General features: G+C 49.4%; 1 protein-coding gene across 1 annotated transcript; it reads right to left on the reverse strand.

Annotated features, from left to right (window-relative positions):
* Nucleotides 1-2,212: 2,212 nt before the first annotated feature.
* LRRN4 (leucine rich repeat neuronal 4) lies at nt 2,213-13,137 on the reverse strand. The gene is made up of 5 exons (XM_030310068.1): nt 12,910-13,137; nt 11,028-11,670; nt 9,743-9,947; nt 5,847-5,984; nt 2,213-4,290 (listed from the first exon to the last, which is right to left on the reverse strand). Exons 2-5 carry the CDS (start codon nt 11,659-11,661, stop codon nt 3,042-3,044), a joined length of 2,226 nt encoding a protein of 741 aa, XP_030165928.1. The 5' UTR covers nt 11,662-11,670; nt 12,910-13,137; the 3' UTR covers nt 2,213-3,041.
* Nucleotides 13,138-23,861: the final 10,724 nt, after the last annotated feature.

The following is a 23,861-nucleotide window of genomic DNA, read 5'->3' on the forward strand; positions in this document are numbered from 1 at the left end:
GTGTGAAGACTATGCTAGTCACATTTTTGGCTTTTGCTTTCCAATTTTTCAATCAGGAGCTGGGAGCTACCTTGAAAGATTGCTTCGTCCAATTCTGTTGGTTACATATGTGATGAAACTCAGGCTCCACCTTAGAATTTTGGGAAGCCTTTTTTTTTTTTTTTAATTTTTTTTTTCAAAGTTTATTTTACTTTTGGGACAGAGAGAGACAGAGCATGAACGGGGGAGGGGCAGAGAGAGAGGGAGACACAGAATCGGAAACAGGCTCCAGGCTCTGAGCCATCAGCCCAGAGCCTGATGCGGGGCTCGAACTCCCGGACCGCGAGATCGTGACCTGGCTGAAGTTGGACGCTTAACCAACTGCGCCACCCAGGCGCCCCATTGGGAAGCCTTTTCAAAACTTCAAACACCTATTCAGGTCGAACTTGAACTTGGATACATGGAGTTGCAGCAGCATGGTTTTTGTGCTGCAGCACATTTTGGAAACAAGACACATGGAAATCAAACTTTTTTTTTTTTTTAATAGTAGAAATAAATGCTGTTTTGGGTTGAATTGTGTCTCCTCTAAAGATATGTTTAAGTTCTAACCCCTGGTATCTGTGTGTATGATCTTAATTTAGAAATGGGGTCTTTGTAGCTGTAATCGTGTTAGGGTAAAGTCATACTGGATTTGGGCGTCCTTATGCCTAGTGTCCTTGTAAGAAGAAGGAAATTTGACTTCTGGGTATATATCCAAAGGAAATGATATCCTCTTGAAGGGCTCTGCACCCCTATGTTCACTGCAGCATTATTTACCATAGTCAGGACATAGGACATGGGGGCGCCTGGGTGGCTCAGTCAGTTGAGCATCCAACTCTTGATTTTGGCTCAGGTCATGATCCCAGGGTTGTGGGATTGAGCCCTGCGTTGGGCTCTGGGCTGACAGCATGGGGCCTTCCTGGGACTCTCCGTCTCTGTCTCTCTCTCCCCCTCTTCCCTACCCTCCTTTGCCTATTACCCCCTGCTCAGTCTGTCTCAAACTATATTCAAGTGTCAATGGATGAGTGGATAAAATGCATGTGTATATATGTATATATATACAAACACACAGACACAGGAAAATTATTCAACCATAAACATGGAAATCCGCCATTTGCACCAACACGGATGGAACTTGAAGGCATTATACCAAGCGAAATAAGGCAGAGAAGGACAAATTCTGTATGATTTCACTTAAATGAAAATCTAAAAAAAAAAACACAAAAAAACACAACTCCTAGAAACAGCAGTATACTGGTGCTTCATAGGGGTGGGGGACAATGGGTGAATGTGGTCAAAGGGTACACACTTCCAGTTGTAAGATGAGGAAATTCTGGAGATCTAATGATCCCCAGAAGGCAGCATGATTATAGTTAACAATGTATACTTGAAATTGCTTAGAAAGGAGGTCTTACCACACACAGAGGTAACCATGTGAGGTAAAGGATGTGTTCACTAACCTTTTTGTAGTCATTTCCCAATATATATGTATATCATTTCACCTTGTACACTGTAAACTTACAGTTATATGTCAATTATATCCCCATAAAGATGAGAGAAATTTTTATTTAAGGTGGGAAATTTGGACACAGAGAATGCCATGAGACAATGGAGGCGCATACTGGATTTATCTGCAAGCCAAGGATCACCAAGGATTGCCAGTAACCAGGAGGGGCATGGAGTAATTCTCAGAGCCTCCAGAAGAAACCAATCCTGCTGACAGCTTGGTTATGGTTTTCTGGCCTGAACTGTTAAGAATAGATTTGTGTTGTTTTAAAGCCATCCAGTTTGTGGTAATTGTTGCAGTCATCACAGAAAAGTAAAAATAAATTCTAATGCAGAAAATTAATATCGAGAAATATGACCCACACTATAATTTTGTAAAATCAGTTTTTTCCCCTAAGTTTGTATACCAGTGAAAAGGGGTATAGTGAGATACTGCATGTACACTCAGATACAAATCATAAAGGCAATGTTTGATGCAACTGAGAGCAAAATGCTTTAGCTTCCAGTTGGAGCCTTGAGGTTTCTCTCTCTCTCTCTCTCTCTCTCTCTCTCTTTTTCATTTATTTATTTTGAGAGAGCACGAGTCAGGTAGGGGCAGAGGGAGAGGGAGAGAGAATTCCAAGCAGGCTCTGTCAGCACAGAGCCCCCCCCACCCCCCAGAACTAGAGCTCACCACTTGGGAGATCATGACCTGAGCCGAGATCAAGAGTCGGACCTTTAACCCACTGAGCCACCTAGGCCTCCAGAGGTTTCTTTCCTAAGCTCATTTCTTCTCTCTTAAAAAACAAAATCCTGAAAGTGACCTTATTATGCTTTCTTAAGAAAAGGAGTCCATAGTTCCTCTGACTACTTAGTCTCAGGTGAAATGCAGTAAACAATGAGTAAAAAGCACAGATTCTCCTCGTGTCTCACAAGTGTTCCCAGCAGACTGCAGTTCTAAGGCCAAAGCCAAAAGCACATTTTGTGCCATATCCTGAAACACAACTAATAAACCCAGGAGGCCTCGGGGAAACATAACCAGTAGTTCTCCCTTATCCCCAGTTCTCAGATGACTCCACTGGAGTTGATTCCTTGAATAACACCTGCCTTAGCCAGAGCTTGACCATGAAGGGAACTTCCTTTCCTGAAAGGACTCGAGGATATCACTTCCAATATGGCAAAAGAGCCTGAATCGTGTGAACTAGTTTTTATCTCCATCTACTTCCATACGCAATCTATTCGACTGGACACAAGCGGCATTAACTGCTGAAAGACTCAAGTAACGCACAAGGATGCCCGGTGGCAACGGGCATCGGGAGTGGACTGGTGTGCACGTTTCTGGGCACAGAGGGGAGGAGGAGGAAGGGAAGGCGGTGGTTCCTTGGACTGAGAAACAGCGTGGCAAGCCCCCTGTGTGCCCAAGGAGCGCTGGCTTCACAGGAAGGAGCGGCTTTCGGAGCTGACGGGGTGCCGTCTTTGACCCTCTGTATCTTCTGCACCCAGGCGGCCTGAGTTCCACTGGAGGAGGGGGCGCTGGGCTAACTGACGGTCTGGAGCTTCAGCCTGTGCTCAAAGGCTGGGTTTTTGTAGGCCACCAGGTGCGTGTCGTAGCGCCGCGGGTGTGGCGTCCGGGCCCGCCGGCACAGACAGGCGGAGAGCAGCAGGGTGGCGACCAGCAGCAGGGCGCAGGCGGCGCACAGCCCCGCGAAGATGAGCACGAAGCTGGGCTTGGTGGTGAAGGCGGCGCACGCCCGGGTCCAGCCCGAGGCCCGCGCCCGGCTCAGGCCCGCCCGGTTGGCCGCCAGGACGCACACGCGGTACGTGGTGCCCGGCGAGAGCCCGTACAGGGGGTGCTGCCGGGCGGTGGCATAGATGTCCGCCACCACCGACGCCGACTGGCTGCCCGGCCGGCCCTCGGGAGAGTAGCGGATCTGGTAGCCGCGCACCACCGAGTTGGGGGCGCACCAGCGCACGAGCGCCGACGTGTCCGTGGTCTCGGTCACCGCCTGCAGCGTGGGGGGGTCCGGGACGGTGTCTTCCCCGCTGAGCCCGGGGCACCGGCACCGCGAGAGCCTCTGCAGCTCGGCGCACGGGGTCTGGAGGTGCTTGCAGGGCTGGTAATCACAGAGGACGTCCTGGGGAGGCGCTCCCACCTCCTCCTTCTTCCCCGCCCCTTCCTCCTTCTCCTCCTCACTGGAGTCGTCCAACAGCAAGATTGGAATCGTGTCCTCGGAAGGACTCGGGTGGGGCACCTGCGGGGTGGCCTGTGGCCTGTGGTCGGGCTGGGGCATCCTCACCGGGTTCCAAGAGGTGGGGAAGAGCCCAAGGTGTTTGCTGGTGGATGGGGTGGCGGCAGCTGGGATGCCAGACTCATGGGCAAGCCTGGCGGCGTGTTCTTGGTGCTCTGTCTCGGCTGTGCTTGCAGCCCTGCGCAGAGCGCTAGAGTTGCTGGCATCTGCTGGGGAGATGGCAGCGGAGGGGGTGGTCCCTGTCCTGATGCCACTGCGCGACCATGCACTCCTTGTGGAGGAATCCGCAGGGAGGGAGGGGGTCTTGGTGACACTCTGTCTGACTTCCAAAGGTGGAGTAAAGGGGGCTGTGCTCTGTGGGGTGGCAGGACTCTGTGTAGATAGTGCGTGGGTGATGGGAACAGAGAAGGTCGAGTTGGAATCCAGGAGGGTAGTGCTTTGGTCCAAATGGCACATACTGGGCAGATAGGACAGCGAAAGAGGGGCTGAGAAGGTGTCTTGGGATCCTGCAGCTGGTGTGCACACAGTGTCTGCTGCCCTAGAGGGGAGGCCAACCAGTGAGAGGGTATTCGGCATCAGGGCCGCTTGTGTGCTGGGCTTTGAGTCCTCGGTGCAGACAGTTGCTCCCCTCAAACTGTCTCAACATGCTACACACTCTACCTGCTTCACTCACTGACCCTCAGGGCAACCTGTGGAGGAGACACTCCCATTGGGCAGAGAAAGAAACCCAAGCTCGGCAAGAGGAACTAATTGCCCAAGATAGCAAGTGGCAGAACCAAAACCCAGGGCCAGCACTGTGAATGGTGGTCCAGATTCTCCCAGTGTGGTCTGCCATCTTGTTCTCACTTGTCTGCTTCCTGGCTGAGTACCAGTAACAATACTCACACTAGCCAACGTTTTCTGAGTGCTTGCCATGTGCTAGTGACTACTGTCAGCACTTAACTGTATCAACTAATTTAATCTGTATAACCTTAGGAGGTAGGTTGTTATCCCCATTTTACAGATGAAGAAATAGAGGCACAGAGAGGTTAAAGCCATGCAGCCAAAATCAATAGTAGTAAGTGCTGTGAAGAGGCTGCACTCTCAACCTCTTTTTTTTTTTTCTTCTTTCTTTCTCAGTCTTCATTTTTTTCAACCTCCTTATTAATACTGTAGTGAGACCCTTCACTGCAAAGGGCCTAGCTACTTATCTTTGGAGGTAACACGGAGGGGATGGGGTAGACCGAGCCCTGTTTCATGGCTGGGTTTGGGTGGGACGTGAGAAAAAAACACACAGGATGGGGGGGGGGGTGTCTCCTAAAGTGAGCTGCAAGGAGGAGAGTTTAGCTAGTGGAGCTGGTTTGAGAGTATTCAGGATCAGAAGTGTCCCCTGCCAGCCCTGCCCACCCCCCCACCCCGTTCTCTCCTGGTGGCCAGCCTGGGCATGGCTCCCCACTGTAAAAACAGCTCTTGTAGCCAACAGCCAATGGGAAGTCTGAAGGACTTCTTTTTTTCCCCTGTCCCATAAGAGCCCATTGGTCTTGGACTGAATGATGCAGGAGACCAGGCTACATCTTAGGGACTCAGTAGAGGGGCCTGGTGGTTAAGAGCACAGTTTTCGAGGAAGACAGATCCTGCCTCCTCTGCCCAGAAGCTGCATGAACCTAAGTGAGCACTTCCTCTCTTTGGGCCCCAACCCACTCATCTGTAAAATGGGGCAATGATAAGACTGCCTTGGCAGAGACAAGCTAGCTGTTCACTTAGCCCATTCTTCCCCCCCCCCCCCCCCACTGGGCATACAACTAGACTACATTTCCTAGCCTCCCTTGTGATAGGTGTGGCCTCTGACTGACATCTGGCCACTGAGATGTGAGTGGAAGTGATGAGCGCCCCCCTCCTCCTGGCTTGGCCCATTAAAACCACCATGTCTGTTCCTCCATGCTCTCTGCTACTCTGGCTGGCTGCAATAAATGGCCGTTATCCTTCGGGGCCCTGCGTGTGACTCTCTGGGGGTGGCCACCCTGCCCAACACTGCTATACTGCCCAAGGTGAGCAAGGCAAATGCTGTGAGAACTTCAGCTCACCCCTCAGTCATCTGCTTTGTAAATGTATTACCTGCTTAGGACAGTCCTCTTTGCATCCTTCAGGAGCCAGGACAATTCACAGCTGCAAATGAGGGGGTTGCCGAAGAGGTTAATGGTTAGGACCTGGGAGGAATGCAGACTCCAAGGAGGGAAGGAACTCAAGTTGCAGCTGAAATACACAAAAAATCCATTAAGTCAGGCTTTATTTTATTTTATTTTATTTTAAATTTATTTATTTATTTTTGAGAGAGAGAGAGAGAGAGAGAGAAAGCGCAAGTAGGTGAGGGGCAGAGAGAGAGATTGGGAGACAGAAAATTCCACGTTATCAGCACAGCCCCCCTAACGTGGGGCTCAACCTTATGAACCGTGAGATCATGATCTGAGCCAAAACCAAGAGTCGGACGCTCAACCAAAAGAGGCACCCCAAGTCAGGCTTTAAAAATCAAGTCAAGACTATCCCCAGAGAGCCATGGTGGTGTCATGGCAAAACCATCCTGTTAGGGCTTAGGTGATACTACTTTGGATAAAACTCTTAATGACCTTAGACTTCATTTTTTGTCATCTGTAAAGTGGAGATACCAACCCAATTCAGTCGCTGTCACCCCTCATATCAAATGAAGACAATACTCTCTTGCCCACTGTTGTATCAAAAAAGAGTCTGTGATAATGAAAATGTTTGTAAGTGTAAATCTCCACACAAAAGTAAGGTATTGTTATTCCAGACCCAGTCACAAGAAGTGACAGAAACTGTTTATTAATGAGAACACTCTTGAATATATACTCTTGCAGTTGAACTGTAGCTGATGACACTCAACACCAGTCCTTTGGAACACGCCTCACTGAAGTGTATCAGTGAAGCTCTTGTGAGTAGAGAATCTCCCCAAAACTTAGTAGCTTAAAACAACAAATATTTATTCTTATGCTTCTGTGGTTCTTGTGGTCTGGGCAAGTTCAGCTAGGGCTGGAAGATCTAAGATGGCCTCATATACATGGGGCCTCCACTAGGCTGGGGCCCCTCTTCATGCGCCCTTCATCATTCAGGAGGCTAGCCCCAGGCTAGTGCATATGGTGGTGGAGGGGTCCCCACCATCGAAGAGGGGAAAGCTCCAATCCTCCTCAACTGCTTTTAAGTCTCACCTCACATCACTTTTACTAATGCCACACTTGCCTAAGCCGGTCACATGGCCAAGCCAAGCTTCTAGAGGTGGAGAATAGACTCCACTTCTTGACAGGGGGAGCTGCAAAGTCACATTGAGAAGGGATGTGTCTACAAGGATGGGAGGACTTATTGGGGCCGTTTTGCAAAGGGTTTAGAACACCCAGCAATGGCAGGGCCCCTCCCAACACTCAGTTCTTTCTTCCCTAGGGTCTTACAGAGCGTTTGGCCTCAACGTTTTCAATTCCCCAAGCCCCCTAGCCTCCTTTACGTATACTCAGTCACAATTTATCTAGAGCAACAGGAGCTGCACTTTCCCTTCAGGTTTCTTCTGACCAAAGGCTGGCTTTCCTCCATCTGCCTGGGAACCATGTGCCTTCCCCAACTGCTCTGAGGGGGCTACTCATGTACTAGAGGAGGAAGGACCCACTCCCCAGGTCTGCTCTAACACTCCGGGGTGGTGGGGACCTGGCAGCTGTTCCCGTGGGACACCAGACATATGTGTGTGCTATTTATATTGAAATTCAACACACACATATGGGTATATACATATATATGCACACATGTGAGCATATACATATATGTGCTTGTTTTAGGAGATTTCACAGAGCTAGAGTAGAAATCTTAGAATGAGAGTTTACTTAGCACTTCAGCACATGAAGGAAATATTGCTCTTTTTGCCTGAAGGGAGAGAGGAAAGGATTATCGTATTTTTGAGCAGGTAACATTGCCCAGTGCTTTACATCCATTATCTCATGTTGACATCATCAGGACAGTTCAGCGAGGTAATAATATTTTGCTCATTTTACAGATAAGGAAAATGTGTCCTTTCCTTCTCTGGTGGTCATATCTGCCACCAATGTGACTTGCACTTGATAAAATCAAGTTGAATTATCACCCACACGCTGAGGGATGGCTCACATCCTGGTGCATGCCTGTATGTCTCTACATCTGAACTGACAGAGCCCTCGTGTGAAAGAAGTTTCCATTGCTCTCTCTTTTCACTTCTTTGCTGAAATACCGCCCCTCCCACCTGCATGTCAGAGGGGACTGTGGAGGGCTTTGGGCATGCTGGGTTGGCAGAGCAGCCAGGAAGGTGCCCATCCCCTCTCTAGTGGGTGCTCCCTATGTCAGGGCAGCCAAACATCACTCAGGATTTATCACAGCCTCCTGGGGGAGGTTGTGGGTGAGCTAAGGAGAGCCAAGAGCAGGCCAGGCTGAAAAGGGGGAGAGAGGGTCCAGTAGGTCAGATAGCATTTAATGAGCTTCTGAAGCTTGAGAGCACCCAGAAAGCAAGTGGCTCCTCCCCACCCCCAGTTGGAGCACAGGTGGTGCAGTGGGGGGCCTAGGATGAGCCAGAAGGAATTAAATCGTGTCCTTCATAAAGCACTGCAGTGTTTTCATTTGGTAGGAGACTCCATCAGATTATGATTTAGACAGATCCCTTGGCTTCTTCAGCCAACAAGAATCTCTTGGCTGAACTGCCAGTGTTCTTAACCGGGGGTAGGAAGAGACAGGGTATGTGAAAGTGGATGGAGTCAGGATTTGAGCCGGGGCAGTTTGGCTCCACATCTCATACCTTAGACACAAGTCTGAAGCTCAGAAGAGGAGTCTGAGCCAGAGAGGACGTTACACTCACCACCATCACCACCACCACCATCATCATCACGATTACCATCCACTATCACCGATTCACGATCATTACCCACATCATCACCATCACCACCATCACTGTTACTGCCATCCTTCCCATCACCTTCTTCACAGCCACCATCATCTTCACGAATGTTACAGCATGGGCCCTGTGCCAGGCGCTGAGCTAAGAGCTCTGTGTGCCTATTCTATTTGTTTTGCTGTCATGACAAGCCCCAGAGTGAATAGTCCAACTGTGGCTGGGGCTAGCAGAGAAAGGAGAGATGTGGCTACATTGAAAGTGATGATAGGGCAAAGGTGCCAGCTTCCCAGGGCCCAGATGTGGGCCCTCGGGAAAGCAGGCAGCCTGGGGTCATCTTCAAAGTGACACTGCCCTTCCTGTTGAAGTCACCTTCCTGTTGAGAAGGAGGGTGAATGTAGTGATACTTCAGATAAGTAGGCCTGAAAGCACTGACCTGGGGTCCCAACTGCAAGAAGGACCCTTCTAGCCTTTCACCTTTCCTCCTTGGCCCGTTCAAACCTTGGAAGGCTGAATTGCATAAACACCTGGGGAGGCAGGTGGATCCAGAGATAGAAAAGAACCTGATGCCTCATCCCCTGTTTCCGCTACAAGTTTCTCAGCCTGGGCTTAAAGGGAAGTTTACATACATGAGACTTTGGAGTTTTAATATTACTCTGGAGAAGACTGAGTTCCATGGTTATTAGGCCGATGCACTATCTGGTACCTGACCACGATATCACGCAAAGGATGAGGAAGAACAGAAGCCCCGAGAGGATGGGAAGGAGCAGAGGGAGAAGAATCAAGGTCTGGTTAGTTCAATAAAATGGTTACACGTGTTCAACTTAGCGCAGGGGCAGAAATCAGTTATGTGATTCAGATGGGTCTTAGGAACACTTACTTCGGGGGCGCCTGGGTGGCTCAGTTCATTAAGCGTCCGACTTCGGCTCCAGGCATGATCTCATGGTTTGCAAGTTCAAGCCCCGCATCAGGCCCTCTGCCGTCAGCACAGAGCCTGCTTTGGATCTTCTGTCCCCCTGCCCCTCCCTTGCTTGCTCTCTGTCTGTCTCTCTCTCTCAAAAATAAACATTAAAAAAAAAAGAAAGAAAGAAACACTTACTTCTGGAATAGAAGGACCTGTAGGCGAGGAGTGTCTTCAAAGATGTGTGTGTGGACAAAGGTAAGTGCTGAAGAGTCTTGACAATCCAGCTGCTGCAAGTCAGGGGTCATCTTGAAAATGTCCCCCTCCAGGGTTCTCAGCCTGGGCATCTTCCTCAGGTGGAGAGACCTGAGCTTTCTCAGGTCTCTGATCCACCCGGACTGAACTGAAACACAGAGGGGGAACTGCCCACTACCCAGGAAGACATCAAGAGGCTAGCCCAGCATTAAGGAAACAAAGAGGGACAAAGTGAGTCATGAAGGTCATTGCTGAGCATGGGCACAGTTAGCAGCTTTGGGAATCTAGAAGCATAGCCATTTCAGCTGGAAGAGCCCTCAGAGACCACCTGTCTGTCCTTCCTGCCTGCCTGCCCGCCCCGGGGCAGCCAAGGTCAGAGAGGAGAATGACAGGCCCAGGGCCACACAGCTGGGTGGGAGCAGAACCAGGACTTGAACTCAGGACACTGTCTCCAAGGCCTCTGCTGCCCCACCCTCTTGTTAAACACCCTCTTGTTCACTCTGATGGCTACAAGGACTGGAGACATTTTTGAGAGAGGTGAGGAAGTCGGAGAGGAGGAGCAAGGCTGGATGAGGGCCCAGAACCTAGCTTCGTGGCTCTCTTAACAAATGGAGACCATACCACTTCCCCTGCTTCCCATTCTCGCTCTTTTTTCTGTCTGTGGTGGAACAGGTGATTACAGACACATGAAGTGTTTTTTTAAAAAAATAAAACCAACCTTGTGAATCAGAGTCAGAACACGGCCAAGTACAGGGGAGCTGGTATTCTCACCTCCCTCCTGTGTCTTGTTTGAAAGACCCAACGTTCACAGAACAATTTGAGTCAACCAAGTAGAAAGACCAATGAATTCACCCTCAGGACATCTGTTGCTTTGGGTTAGCACGAGCTGTGAGACCACAGGCCAGTCGTCGCCTTCCCGTCCATGCCCTTCCCCCCTTTGTGAAGCAGAGATAGATAATAACAGTCCCCACCTCTTGGGCTTCCAGGAGTTAACTCCCTATGTTAGATAATAATAATTCCCACCTCCTGGGCCTCCGGAAGTTGACCCCACTGTGGCCCTTCGAACAGGGCCCGCTGGGCTTTGGAAGTCGAGGTGGGGTTAGTTTCCAGCCGTCCTGGCCCACCCCGGCACAGGGCGCCCGGTAGCCACCCCTAGAGGAAGTTCACGGCCTTGCCCCGGAGGGCATGCCCAGCCCGGCTCCCAACTCCCGGCGCGGCCCGGACTCACCCTGCTCCAGGGACGTGCCGCTGAGGTCCAGGACCTCGAGCGCGCCGCCCGCCCCCGCGAAGGCCGCGTCGGCGATGCCCGCCCCGGGGTCGCGGCCGAGCTCGGTGCAGGAGAGGTTGAGGAGCCGCAGCGCGGGGAGGCAGGAGAAGGCCCCGGGCTGCAGCTCCCGCAGCGGGTTCCCGGCGAGCTCCAGCGAGCGGAGGCCGGGCAGAGCGGGCCCGGCGCAGGGCGGCAGCGCGGCCAGCCGGTTGTAGCTGAGGTCCAGCGTGTGCAGCCCCGCCGGCCCCCCGGGCCCCCAGCGCAGCGCCGCCATGCGGTTGTGGCGCAGCGTCAGCACCTGCAGCTGCGGCAGGTGGCTGAGCTCGGCCGCGCTCAGGGAGCGCAGCAGGTTGTGGCTGCCGTCGAGGCTGCGCAGCGTGGGCGGCAGACAGTCGGGCAGGCGCTCCAGGCTGCTGTTGGCGAGGGTCAAGGTCGTGGCTCCCGCGACGGGCAGCCCCTCGCAGGGGGAGACCGTGGCGTTGCTGGCCCCGCTCTCCCAGGGGCCCTGCTGAGTCAGCCGGAAAAGAGGGGCCCTCTCCTGGGGAGGCCCTGCCCAGCTGGGGCGCAGCAGCAGCGGCAGCAGGAACCACCACATGGTGCGTGGCTGGGGAGAGAAGAGCGGGACAGCCCCTTAAAGCCAGCAAATGTCCCCCGCTACGCTCGGGCTCTGAGGAGAAGCACAGGCCCTGGATGTACCCTGAAGGGCGGGGGACGCTCCTGTGACACCTGACCTTCCTGCTCCCAGCGATGCCTTTCCCCCTAATTCCCGTGTGGCTCAGCATCCACAGGTGACCGCTTGCAGAAGGCCTCCTTCATCTGTCCCCTCTGGCCTTGAACTTTCAAGTAACCTCCTTCCTTGTCCCCATTGCATGAGCTTCTGGAGGGAAGAGACTGTGCTCTTTATTACTGTAAACTTTCCCCAGGTCCACAGATGCTGCTCCAGAAACATCTATTAATAATGAGCCAGTGCATGACTCCTGTCAGGATAAGCCCTATTGGAATAGAAACATGGAACTTCTGGAAGATTTTATCAATTCCAGGGAAACTCAGTTGCCTCAACTTTCCCCCTGAGAACTGCCCAGCCACAGGTGAGTCTGTTTTGCATGTGATCTGGTTTGCAGGTCATGTTTTATTGTAGATTTTTTAATGTTTATTTATTTTTGAGAGAGAGGGAGAGACAGAGCATGAACAGGGGAGGAGCAGAGAGACAGGGAGACAGAATCCGAAGGAGGCTCCGGGCTGTCAGCACAGAGTCCAACTCGGGGCTCAGACTCACAGGCCTCAAGATCCTGAGCCAAAGTTGGATGCCTAACCGACCGAGCCACCCAGGCACCCCTTATTTTAAAGCAAGTTCTGAAGGCAGAACTTTCTGTTGAGAGGGCTCTTTCCTGAGAGGTTCGCTTTGGGAAAAAAAGAGCCCCCAGAAAGCTGTGAGGGTTAAGAACGTGGAGTCAAGATTTCCCGGTCTCATGCTGGTCCCAGAGAAAGCTAGGGCCCCTGAGGTCAGCCTTGCTCTGGAGGGATGGCTGAAGGCTCCTAGGTGTGGAGTTTCTAGAGTACCCAGAATTTCTCAGAGCAGCTGGGAGATCAGGTAGGGGTAGATCATGTGGCCGTGGGCTGGTTTGGGAGCGGCAAAGTTACTTCTAACCAGGCTTGGCCTTGAGGTCACTGCTTCATATAGCCCCACTTCCTCTACCCTGCTGTCTCTGCTGGCCACCAGGTTTCAGAGCAGCCAGGCTACAGGGGAAGGGCTTCCCTCCTGCTAGTCGGGGGTCAAGGCAATGAGAAGGATCCTGAAAACTGAGACCAGGAGTCCACCCATCCGGCAATGTGTCATACTCACCCTAAGCTGTCCTTTAGGAGTGTAGCACCCCCGGATGCCCCTTTGCAGTCCTCTATCTTGTCTTGCAGATTCCAGGGGTCAGTGACTTAGCTGCTAAACTGTGAATTCCAGAGGGAGGCCTGTTTCCCAGGTGCCCCTGCTCCTGGCCCCACCCACTACAAGGGCCTGAGATACTCCAGTCCCTGCAGCCCCTCCCTCCCCACCAAGACAGTATGGTCCTTAGCCCACGCTTTCACTGCCTGTCTCCCTCCTCCCCCACTGGGCCTGAACCTGCTCTTTTTTAGGCCTGGCACCTCCTCCCTGCCCTCCCCCATCTTCACCTCTCCTGACACTGCCTTTTGGGGGCCTGACAAAGGGAGGGAGTCAGCTCTCCTTGGCTGAAGGGAGTGCTGAGGGCTCAAGGGTGCAGTGATGCAGAGGCAGCACAGTCACCTCCCAGGAATCTGATCCTCCTGCCAGGTAGTTCCCACTCCTGGGATGGTTGGAGGCTGAATGATCAGCTGGAATGAGGAGGAAGCCCTCTTCCCAAGGAGGAAGGCACCCCAGTCCGTAGGAAAGCTTGCAGAGCTTCAGAGGACAAAGCGGCAGGAGAAGAGGTCCTCAGAGGAGCCTGGGGAGCAGGGGCAGGCTTGAGCCAGATCCAGGAGTCCCCAAGAACGCTGGGGTTGGTTTCTCTAGGACCCAGTTCGGTGACATCATGGATGTTTGTCTCTCCATCTTGTGAAGATAAATAAAGAGGGCAGAAATGCAGAAAGAACATTTCTGCCTTAGGACTGAAGTGGTTGATGCTGAAGCTGTGACGGTGCTAAAAATGCTTCGTTTAGAGCAGAGCCTTTCTTCCCCAGAGTTCCAAGACTGGCCATTTTATCTGAGAGCCTTTGATCTTCACCCCCCACCCTCATCCCCTTCCTGCCACCGCTCCCAGGCCCGGGGTTAATCATCCCCAGCATTGTGCACACAGACAAGGACCAGAACTTCATGGATCTGTCCCCCTGTCAGTCCTTATCTGAGTAGCCCTGAGGAACTCCAGGACACCTCGAAACTGGCATGTTGTGTTAATTGGATAATTGCAAGTCCCCTGGGATCTCCTTTGAGGTCTTCTCTACTCACAGCCTCAAAATATCAGCCGAAGTGCCAGTCTGGGGCTTGCTGCTCGGAAGCATTCTTTCGTCTGGCCCAGGTGGGGGGCAGGGAGAGGCCTGTTCTGTACAACCCTGTCTGGGGCAGTGCAGTCTCTGTCCAGGGAGCCAGAGACTAGGCTCTAGTGCCCCTCCCTTCCAACCTTCTCTCAGAGTTAAACCAGCCAGGTCTACACTACAGGCTGGCAGGGGTTTAGGGAGTGCAGGCAGGTCTCCCCAGATGTGAGGGGCCAAATCTATTGAAACAGGGACCCTGATGAGGAAAGCAGTGGTCCCCCCCACTGCCATGGAGGCCTATAAAAGAAGATCCCAGTGAATGTTGGGTGCTCCTCTGTACTCCAGTGGGGTAAGGGGTCTGGAGAGACCAGGGCTGAGTAAGCCCACTGAGGCATTGCCCTGCACTTGCCCAGAGCCCCAGGCCTTCTGAGCCAACTTCCTGTCCCTGCTGCTTGCTGGCTACCTCATCCATGGTGGCAAAGTCCTGGCCTGGACAGGCTGACCCAATGTCTGAGCTTGGCCATCTGGTTTGCTCTGGCCCGCGCCCCTGGTGGGCTGCCCAGTTGGGCTTTGAGCTGGAGAGTCTGGTGGCAGACGCTTCATGGCAGAACTTGCTTCCTGGTGGCTGGTTGGCCTTGCCCCAGTGGGTGCACTCTGCTTGTCACCACACCATCTTTTAAAAACTGAGCATCTGTTATAGTCAGAGCCTAATGCCATATGCATGATCTCATTGAATGCTCACCAGGTACTATTATTCCCATGGTACAGATAAGGAAACAGGTTCACAGGGGCTGCCTAGACTAGCTAGTCTCTCTGGCTTAACCACTCCTTCATACTGCCTTCCATAGGCCTCAACATTTGACACTGTAATACTCCCTATAAGCACAAGAGAACCTTTTCCAAATATTTAGATAGACCCAAATTATGCAAGCAGCCAGGACAGTTGGGAAATTCCTTTTCCTAGTTGAGCAGCTCATTTTCAGAAGAAACCTCTTGTACCCCTGAGGGCGCAGGACTGAGGCAGATACCTGGGCAGGGCCACTGGGCACCTCTCAGGAAGGCCCTGGCCATCTTTTTTAGCCCCTTCTCTTCCAGCCCTTTTGGGAGGTCAGGAAAAGATGACTGAAGTGTTTGTCCCATCTGGACAAGGATGCTAAGGTCCCACAACAGAGTCCTGGAAACAATAAGTTTGTGTCCTCCAAATCCCATGCCACGTCCTGACCTCCATCACTTTACCCAAGTGGCTCCCTCTGCCTAGGTGCTCTCCCCCTTGACCACCTGGCTTTCCATTTAAGCTTACTCTTCCATATCTACTCTGGGGTCTCTCAAGAGCTGACCTTGAGATAAGGACTTCAGAGCAGGTAGTTTATTGGGGGTGGTGGCCCCAAGGAGCATGGATAGGGAATAGGAAATGAGTTAGGGAAAGTAAGCCACTACAGGTGCCTTAATGAGCTGATCACTCAATCCCATTGGGTTTGAGCATACTTGATCAGGATCAAGTGGGAGAGGAATTGGGGCATTTACCTGCCACCTTCTGTTTCTTGTTGGCTTGAGAGTTCTTCTTGGGGCTTCAACTCCCTGACATGCCTGGCTTGTCCTGAGCATGGATTGAGTGGGCTAGGAGTGGGTACGAAAAGCCTCAGCTATAGCACCCTTCAAGATTTTGCCCAGGCAGGCCCTTCTTGGTGTTCTCTCTGACCTAGGCCAACTGCCATCAGGTGGATTGACATGGCATCGTTCTAAAATATTTTATTTATTTATTTTGAGAGAGAGAGTGTGCAAGCATGGGAGGGGCAGAGAGAGAGAGAGAGAGAGAGAGAGAGAGAGAGAGAGAGAATCCCAAGCAGGCTCCATGCTGTCATCGCAGAGCCCAACATGGGGCTCGAACTCACAAACCATGAGATCGTGACCCGAGCTGAAATCAAGAATCAGACACTAAACCGACTGAGCCACCTAAGCGCCCTGACATGGCATCTCTCTAATATATGGATTAAAACTTCCTGAGAACTGCACCACGTTGTTGTTCTCAGTAGTCCTGGTGCCCGGCATGGAACCTGGCACTCCGGAGAAATGTTCGCTAAATGAATGGGAAGAGTATGTGGCGAGTCACGGTGTCCTCCACAGTGCCAGGAGTGGATGGGGCAGGACTCAAAACAGTAAACATAGAATTCCCAGGCCCGCCAGCATCCCAGCATTGAAAGAGCTCAGGTGAGGGTTGACAAGGGGTATGGTGGGTGGGGGTGGAAGTGGAAGGAGAGAATTGGGTCACAAAGAAATTTCCAACTCAGACTCCTGACACTCTCGTGGATTTTTTGGGGAAAGATCACATGGAAGAAGATCGCAAGGTCAGAGTGTTAATAAAACCAAAGCCTGCAGAAGAAAAAAAAAAATGAGCCAGCAATTAATTATACATTTGGTCACACTCCTTTTCTGGATTTAGATCAAAATCAGACTTGTGGATTCTTGGCCTTAAGAGTGACATTACAACGTGTCTGGTTCTACCCTCCCCTGTCCACTTTAGAGTGAGAAAATGGCCCTAGAGAGGGAAATTGGCTTATCTGAGGTCACAGAGGTGAATCCTAGCAATCTAGTGAGAAGGAAGGGTGACCTCATTCTCCCTATTCTATTCTGGGCTCATCTGCATAGCCATCTGCATAGGCGGGTTTCACCTGCCCTGGCATTAGCAGGGTCTTTCCCCGTTGGTCTGACCAATTGAACACATCTGATGAACATCAGGTCGCTGGGCAGAATTTCTGGGGGTTCTTACCCCTGTTCTCTCCAACCTATCCCCAGAACTCCAGAAATGAATACCCCTAATATAGGTTGCCCCAGAGATCCAGCATTGGTGCTTCCCCAGGAGTCCTGTCCAGCTCTGTTCACAGCTGTAGCAGCCTCGGATGCTGGCCTACGTGGCAGGTGACTGTTCAGCCAGCTGCCTCTGCCCTGCTTTCCAGATGCCAGACAGTTCTGCTGAGGGTTCTTCCTGTAAGCGCTGGAGCCGGAATGTACTAGCTTGAAGGCTGCATTCTTCTCTGATAGAGATAAGCTGGAGGAATGGGGGAGTGTCTGAGGGAGGAGATGGTACCAGGTTGTCAGGTCTCCAGCAGCCAGCTCTCACGGAATGGAATGTAGGAAAGGGGCCTTCAGGTGGTGGGGACCAAGATGCCTGAGTGGGCTCCACTGACGTGGCTGACCTGCCTGTGAGGAAATGATCTTCAGGGAATAAAATAGTCATGGGTTGAGAGTCCTGTTTATTTTTCTGTTGAGGTGTCCCTCAATAGCAGTGAGTTTGCAGCATAAGGATTTGTAGAATGCTTAGAGTTTTAAAAAAATGCCATTTGAGATTCTGTTAAAATTGTAGTGGGAAGGATTCAAACTGAAATGAGAGGTCAGACTTTAATCTGCCCCTTTATTTTGCACGTAGGGAGTGGGATAAGACAGTACATGGGCTGTTTTTATAAAGCACATTCTGGAATTCATTACAGCCCGAGACAGCACGTGAGTGGAAAGGTCCTAAAACTGGGGCAAGATATTGGGTTTGCATTTAAAAAAAAGTTTTTTTTAGTTTACTTTTGAGAGAGAGAGAGAGAGAGTGTGTGTGTGAGTGTGTGTGTGTGTGTGTGTGTGTGTGTGTGAGAGCAGGGGAGGGACAGAGAGAGAGGGACACGCAGAATCCCCAGCAGGCTCCAGGCTCTGAGCTGTCAGCACAGAGCCCGACCCAGGGCTCGAACTCACGAATCGCGAGATCGTGACCTGAACCGAAGTCGGATGCTTAAAAGACTGAGCCATCCAGGTGCCCCATTGGGTTTGCATTTTAATGCTGCTCCTTTTTTATAAGAATTATTTATATTATTCTTTTATAAGAATTTATAAGAATTCTTTTATAAGAATTTTTTATAAGAATTATTTATAAGAATACAGCATCTGTATTCTTGAGCTTCTGTCTCATATTTCTCATCTATAAGTAAATAGATCAGTCCAGGGTTAACAATTCAGCACACACGTCCCTGAGAACATGCCATGCCAGTGCATGCCCTAGGTGCTCGGTGTATAAAATGGGGACTCAGAGATGAATAAGACCTGAACCATGCCCTTCAAGCAGTTCCCAGTCTAGAAGGGGTGGAAGACAGAGAAAAGTCACCATCAGTGTGAGTACACTATCTTCTTGTCACAGAAGGCTGAAATGCAAGCTCTGTTAGCCCAGGGAACGTGTGTCTAGCTTGTTCACTTCTGCATCCCAGCGTCTGGCAGTACCTGCATACAATGGGTATTTAAGAAACATTTGCTGAATAAGGGGCCCTCTGGGTGGCTCAGGCGGTTGAGCATCTGGCTTCAGCTCAGGTCATGATCTCACAGTTGGTGGGTTTGAGCCCCATGTCGGGCTCTGTGCTGACAGCTCAGAGCCCGGAGCCTGCTTCGGATTCTGTGTCTCCCTCTAACACTGCCCTTCCCCTGCTCACACTCTGTCTCTCAAAAATAAAGAAATATTAAAAAAAATTAAAAGAGAAACATTTGCTGAACAAATGAGCATTTATTAACTATGTCCTTCGCTTCTTTTGTTTCTGATCAGTTCTATTTCCTTTCTTTGGGGTTTTCCACAGAACAGTGATGGTTTGCTTGTATAGACTTTTTAGTATGTTAAAGAAGATTCTTCCCAAAGCAAAAGTATTCAAGTTGCATACACAAGGTCATAATTTAGAATCTTACAGAGCTTGGATGTTGTTTATTCCCCATTGCTACAGCGACTTGCAGACACGATAACATTTTGTTGAAAGAAAAAACGCACACTATCCATCAAGCATATGAGCATGTGCTTAATGTTATTACTTAACGTGGAAATGCAAATTCGAACCACAATGAGATACTACTGTGCACCCACCAGAATGACCAAAATTAAAGGGACTGAGAGTACCAAGTTTGGGAAAGGGTGTGGAGCAAGTAGAATTATTAGACACTGCTGGTGCGAATGTCAGACGGTGCAGCTACTATGGAAAATTGGCAGTTTTTTAATTAATTATTTTAAATTTATTGTTTAATTTACATCTAAGTTAGCATATGGTGCAACAATGATTTCAGTAGATTCCTTAATGCCCCTTACCCATTTAGCCCATCCCCCCCCTCCCACAACCCCTCCAGCAGCCCTCTGTTTGTTCTCTATATTTAATAGTCTCTTATGTTTTGTCCCCCTTTCTGTTTGTATATTATTTTTGCTTCCCTTCCCTTATGTTCATCTTTTTTTGTATCTCAAAGTCCTCATATGAGCGAAGTCATATGATATTTGTCTTCTATGACTGACTAATTTCACTTAGCATGATACTCTCCAGTCCATCCATGTAGTTGCAAATGGCAAGATTTCATTCTTTTTGATTGCCAAGTAATACTTCATTGTATATATATACCACATCTTCTTTATCCATTCATCCATCGATGGACATTTGGGCTGTTTCCATACTTTGGCTATTGTCGATAGTGCTGCTATAAACATGGGGGTGCATGTGTCCCTTTGAAACAGCACACCTGTATCCCTTGGATAAATGCCTAGTAGTGTAATTGCTGGGTCGTAGGGTAGATCTATTTTTAATTTTTTGAGGAACCTCCATACTGTTTTCCAGAGTGGCTGCATCAGCTTGCATTCCCCAAAACTGGCAGTTTTGATGAATGACAAGCATATATCTACATAATGACTCAACAGGTGCACTCTTGATACTCAAGAGAAATGAGCATATATATCCACCAAAAGAATGTTTATAACAACTTTATTCATGAAGGCCCCAAACTGAACACAACCCAAAGGGCTATAAGTAGGAAAATGAATACATAAATTATGGCATAGTCATACGACGGCACAGTCACAGCAAACAATGAACTCAACAACAGAGATGATTCTCACACTTTGTTGAACAGCAGAAGCCAGGCACAAGAGTTTGTACTATATGGTTTCATTTATGTGAAGTTCAAGAAGAGGCAAAACTAATCAATCTTCAGAATAGTGGTTATTTAAAAAAAATTTTTTTTAACGTTTATTTATTTTTGAAACAGAGAGAGACAGAGCATGAACAGGGGAGGGGCAGAGAGAGAGGAAGACACGGAATCTGAAACAGCCTCCAGGCTCTGAGCTGTCAGCACAGAGCCCGACGCGGGGCTCGAACTCACGGACCGTGAGATCATGACCTGAGCCGAAGTAGGACACTTAACCAACCAAGCCACCCAGGCGCCCCAGAATAGTGATTATTTTTGAAGAGCATCTGAGGTGCATGGCTCAATATGTATTAAGGAATTGGAGGTATGACAAGACCTGGTGTGTTGAGGGAATGGACAGTTCAATATGGTAGGAGACTAGCAGGAGCCATGGTGGAGGAATGTAGGGAGAAGACATCGGAAACATTATTTGGGGGTCATTTTGTAAAAGGCTTTGTTGTGATCATTAGCGCTATTTGCCACGTATTTCAGCTTTTCTTCCTTCTGGTCACTCAGTAAGATTATACTTCCTGGCCCCTTGTGGTTGAATGTTTCCATATTTTGTTCTGGCCAATGAGTATCACTTCCAGACAATGCATTTAGCTGCGGGTGTGAGACCCTCCAGGGCTCTCTCTTCCCCTCTGAAAATTGGCAGTATTTGGGAAGGTGGCTGTTGTGTCAGCCTGGGTCCTTAGGAAGACCAGAGTTCCCCTGAGGCTGCTGTGCCTATATTGGGAAATAGTAAGTGAATATGATAATTACAGATTACAGTAAGAATTATAAAGGATATAAACAGACTGATGTGATGTAAAGGAATTGGGGAGGAGAGTGGAGGTGGTCATCGGAAAGCTTGCTTCATTTGCACTGAGGCCTGGGGTGGGATGGAGCTGTCAAGCAAAGGGCCATGGGGAATAATATTTGAGAGCAAATGAGAAAAGATTTGGAAGCAGGAAAGAGCCTGCTGTGTGTGAGTCACAGAAAGCAGATCTTTGTGGCTAGAGGATGGTGGGAGAGGGGACAGGTGGGAAGGGATGTGATTAAGGGGGTTGTGTTAAAGGTCACTCTAGTTGCTGTATCTATTGTAGGCAGGAGAGCTACATTAAGGGAGTGTTGAAAGTGTCCAAGGGGGAGGAGATGATGCTGGTTTGACAGTGAGGATAGTGAACGTGGAGAAGGGTGTTCACATTTGAAATATGTTGTGAAAGTGGGATCCACAAGACTTGTAAGTGGGTTGGAAGTGAGGTGTGGTAGGCTGGATAATGGCCCCAAAGACACACACATTTTAATTGCTGGAACCTGTAGATGTTACTTAAATGGCAACAGGAGTTTGCATATGAGATTAAGGTAAGAGTCTTGAGATGGAGAGATTATCCTGGATCATCTGGATGGGCTCCTGATGGAAGCACAGGTGTCTTTATAAGATAGAGGCAGAGGGAGAGTTTACTACAGAGAAGAGGAAGGCCATGTGGAGACTGAAGGAAGATGCTATGCTATGGGCTTTGAAGATAGAAGAAGGGGCACCTGGGTGGCTCAGTCAGTTAAGCATCTGGCTCTTGATTGCAGCTCAGGTCATGATCTCACAGTTCATGAGATTGAACCCTGTGTCGGGCTCTGTGCTGACAGCAGGAAGCCTGCTTGGGAGTCTCTCTCCTCTCTCTCTCTTTCTCTTTCTATCTCTCTTTCTCTCTCAGTTTCTCTCTCTCCCCCTCTCCCTCTTTCTCCCTCTGTCTCCACCCCTCCCCTGCTCACGCTCTCTCTTGCCCTTCCTCAAAACAAATAAATATACTTAACTAATGAAGATAGGAGGAGGGTCTAGGAATGCAGAAGCTAGAAAGGCAAGGACATGGATTGTCCCCAATCCCTCCTGAGGGAGTATGGCTCTGCTGGCACTTTGATTTGGGCTCAGGGAAACTGATTTCAGAATGCTCATTTCTAGAACTCTGAGAGAATAAATTCGTATGTCATTGTTTTTATTGTGGTAAAATATATAGAACAATATGTATCATTTTAACCACTCCTTAGGTATACAATTCAGTGGCATTAAATACATTCATAATGTTGTGTAACTGTTATCTATGCCTGAAACATTGCTGTCATCACAACAAAAACTTTACTCATTAAATGACAACTCTCCTTTCTCTGCCTCCCCAACTGCTGGTAACCTCTGTTCTACTCTCTGTCTCTATATTGGTCTATTCTAGATACCTCCTCTCAGTGGAATTCTACAATATTTGTCCTTTGTCTGGCTTATGTCACCAGGCATAATGTTTAATGTTTGTTTGTTTGTTTGTTTGTTTATTTATTTATTAGAGGGAGAGAGAGAGAGAGAGAGAGAGAGCACGAGCAGGGGAGAGGCAGAGAGAGAGGGAGATACAGAATATGAAGTAGGCTCCAGGCTCTGAGGTATCAGCACACAACGCAGGGCTCAAACTCACAAACCATGAGATCATGACCTTAGCCAAAGTTGGGCGTTTCACCAACTGAGCCACTCAGGTACCCTTCACATAATGTTTAATGCCAAGGTCAATCATGTTGTAGCATATATCAAAATTTCATTCCTTTTTGTGGCTGAATGATATTGTATATTGTTTTAATTGTGGTGATTTGTTATAGCAGCTAGGGAAAACTAATACATGAGGGATGAGAGAAAAAGTATCAAGCATGATCCCTAAGCCGCTTGGGTGGCTCAGTTGGGTAAGTGTCTGACTCTTGATTTAGGCTCAGGGCATGATCTCCCGGGTTGTGAGATCAAGCCCTGCGTTGGACTCTGTGCTGACAGCACAGAGTCTGCCTGGGATTCTCTCCCCCAACTCTCTGCCCCACCCCTGCTGGTGCGCTCGCTCACTCTCACTCTCACTCTGTCACTCTCACTCTTTCTCTCTCTCAAAATAAATAAATAACCATTAAAAAAAATGATGATCCCTAAGTTCTTGGACCTGAGGACATTGAAAGGATTGATGGACTGAGAGGCCATTTACTGGGAAAGAGAAGTCTAAGACAGCAACAGATTTGGGGGAGGAAAATCATAGGCTCTGTTTTGACCATATTAAGTTTGAGATGTCTATTAGACCTACAAGGAGATACTGAGGGAGATAACTGGACATCCAACTGGAATTCTGGGGAGAGGTCAGAGCTGGAAAGTTACATTTGGGAGGCATCACCATATAGATGGTGCTTGAAGCCAGTAGACTGGTTGAGGCCACCTAGGGCAAGTGCGTAGAAAGAGAAGAGAAGAGGAACAAGCCAACATTTGCTAGTGGAACAGAGGAAGAGAAATCAGCCTAGCAGGCTGAGAGAAAGCCAGGGAGGTAGGAGAAAAATCAGGAAAATTTTGAATCATGAAAGTTAAGAGAGAACAATATTTCATTAAGAGGGGCACAGCCAGCCAGGTTTTGACAGACTAAATAATGGAGGACTTTTATGAGCTGGACAAGAGAAGGGTTGATTGGGGGTGGGGGGGGGGGGAGGGACAGAAGCCAGAGAGGAGTGAGTTAAGGGCATGAGAAAATATGTGTTAGCTTTCCTACGTATTCGGAGAACTTTTGCTGTGAGCAGGAGCAGAAAAATGGGGCAGAGTTCAAACCTTTTATAAGGTGGGGAATATCGTTGTAGTTATCTCTGGCTGCCCAGTAAGTACCCCCAAAACTTAGTGGCTTAAAGCAACATTTATTATATTCTCTTACATGATTTTTGAGGGTCAGGAATTTGGTCGGAGTTTGGCTAGATGACTCTTTTGTTCCACTTAGCATTGATTAGTCATCGGTAGTATTCAGCTGTTCAGTGGACTGGTTTTGAGGCTTCGAGATGGATTTACTCATGGGTCTGGCACCTTGGTAGGGATGACCTGAGGGCCGGGCT

Source organism: Lynx canadensis, chromosome A3, assembly GCF_007474595.2.
Source record: "Lynx canadensis isolate LIC74 chromosome A3, mLynCan4.pri.v2, whole genome shotgun sequence".
NCBI classification, from domain to species: domain Eukaryota; kingdom Metazoa; phylum Chordata; class Mammalia; order Carnivora; family Felidae; genus Lynx; species Lynx canadensis.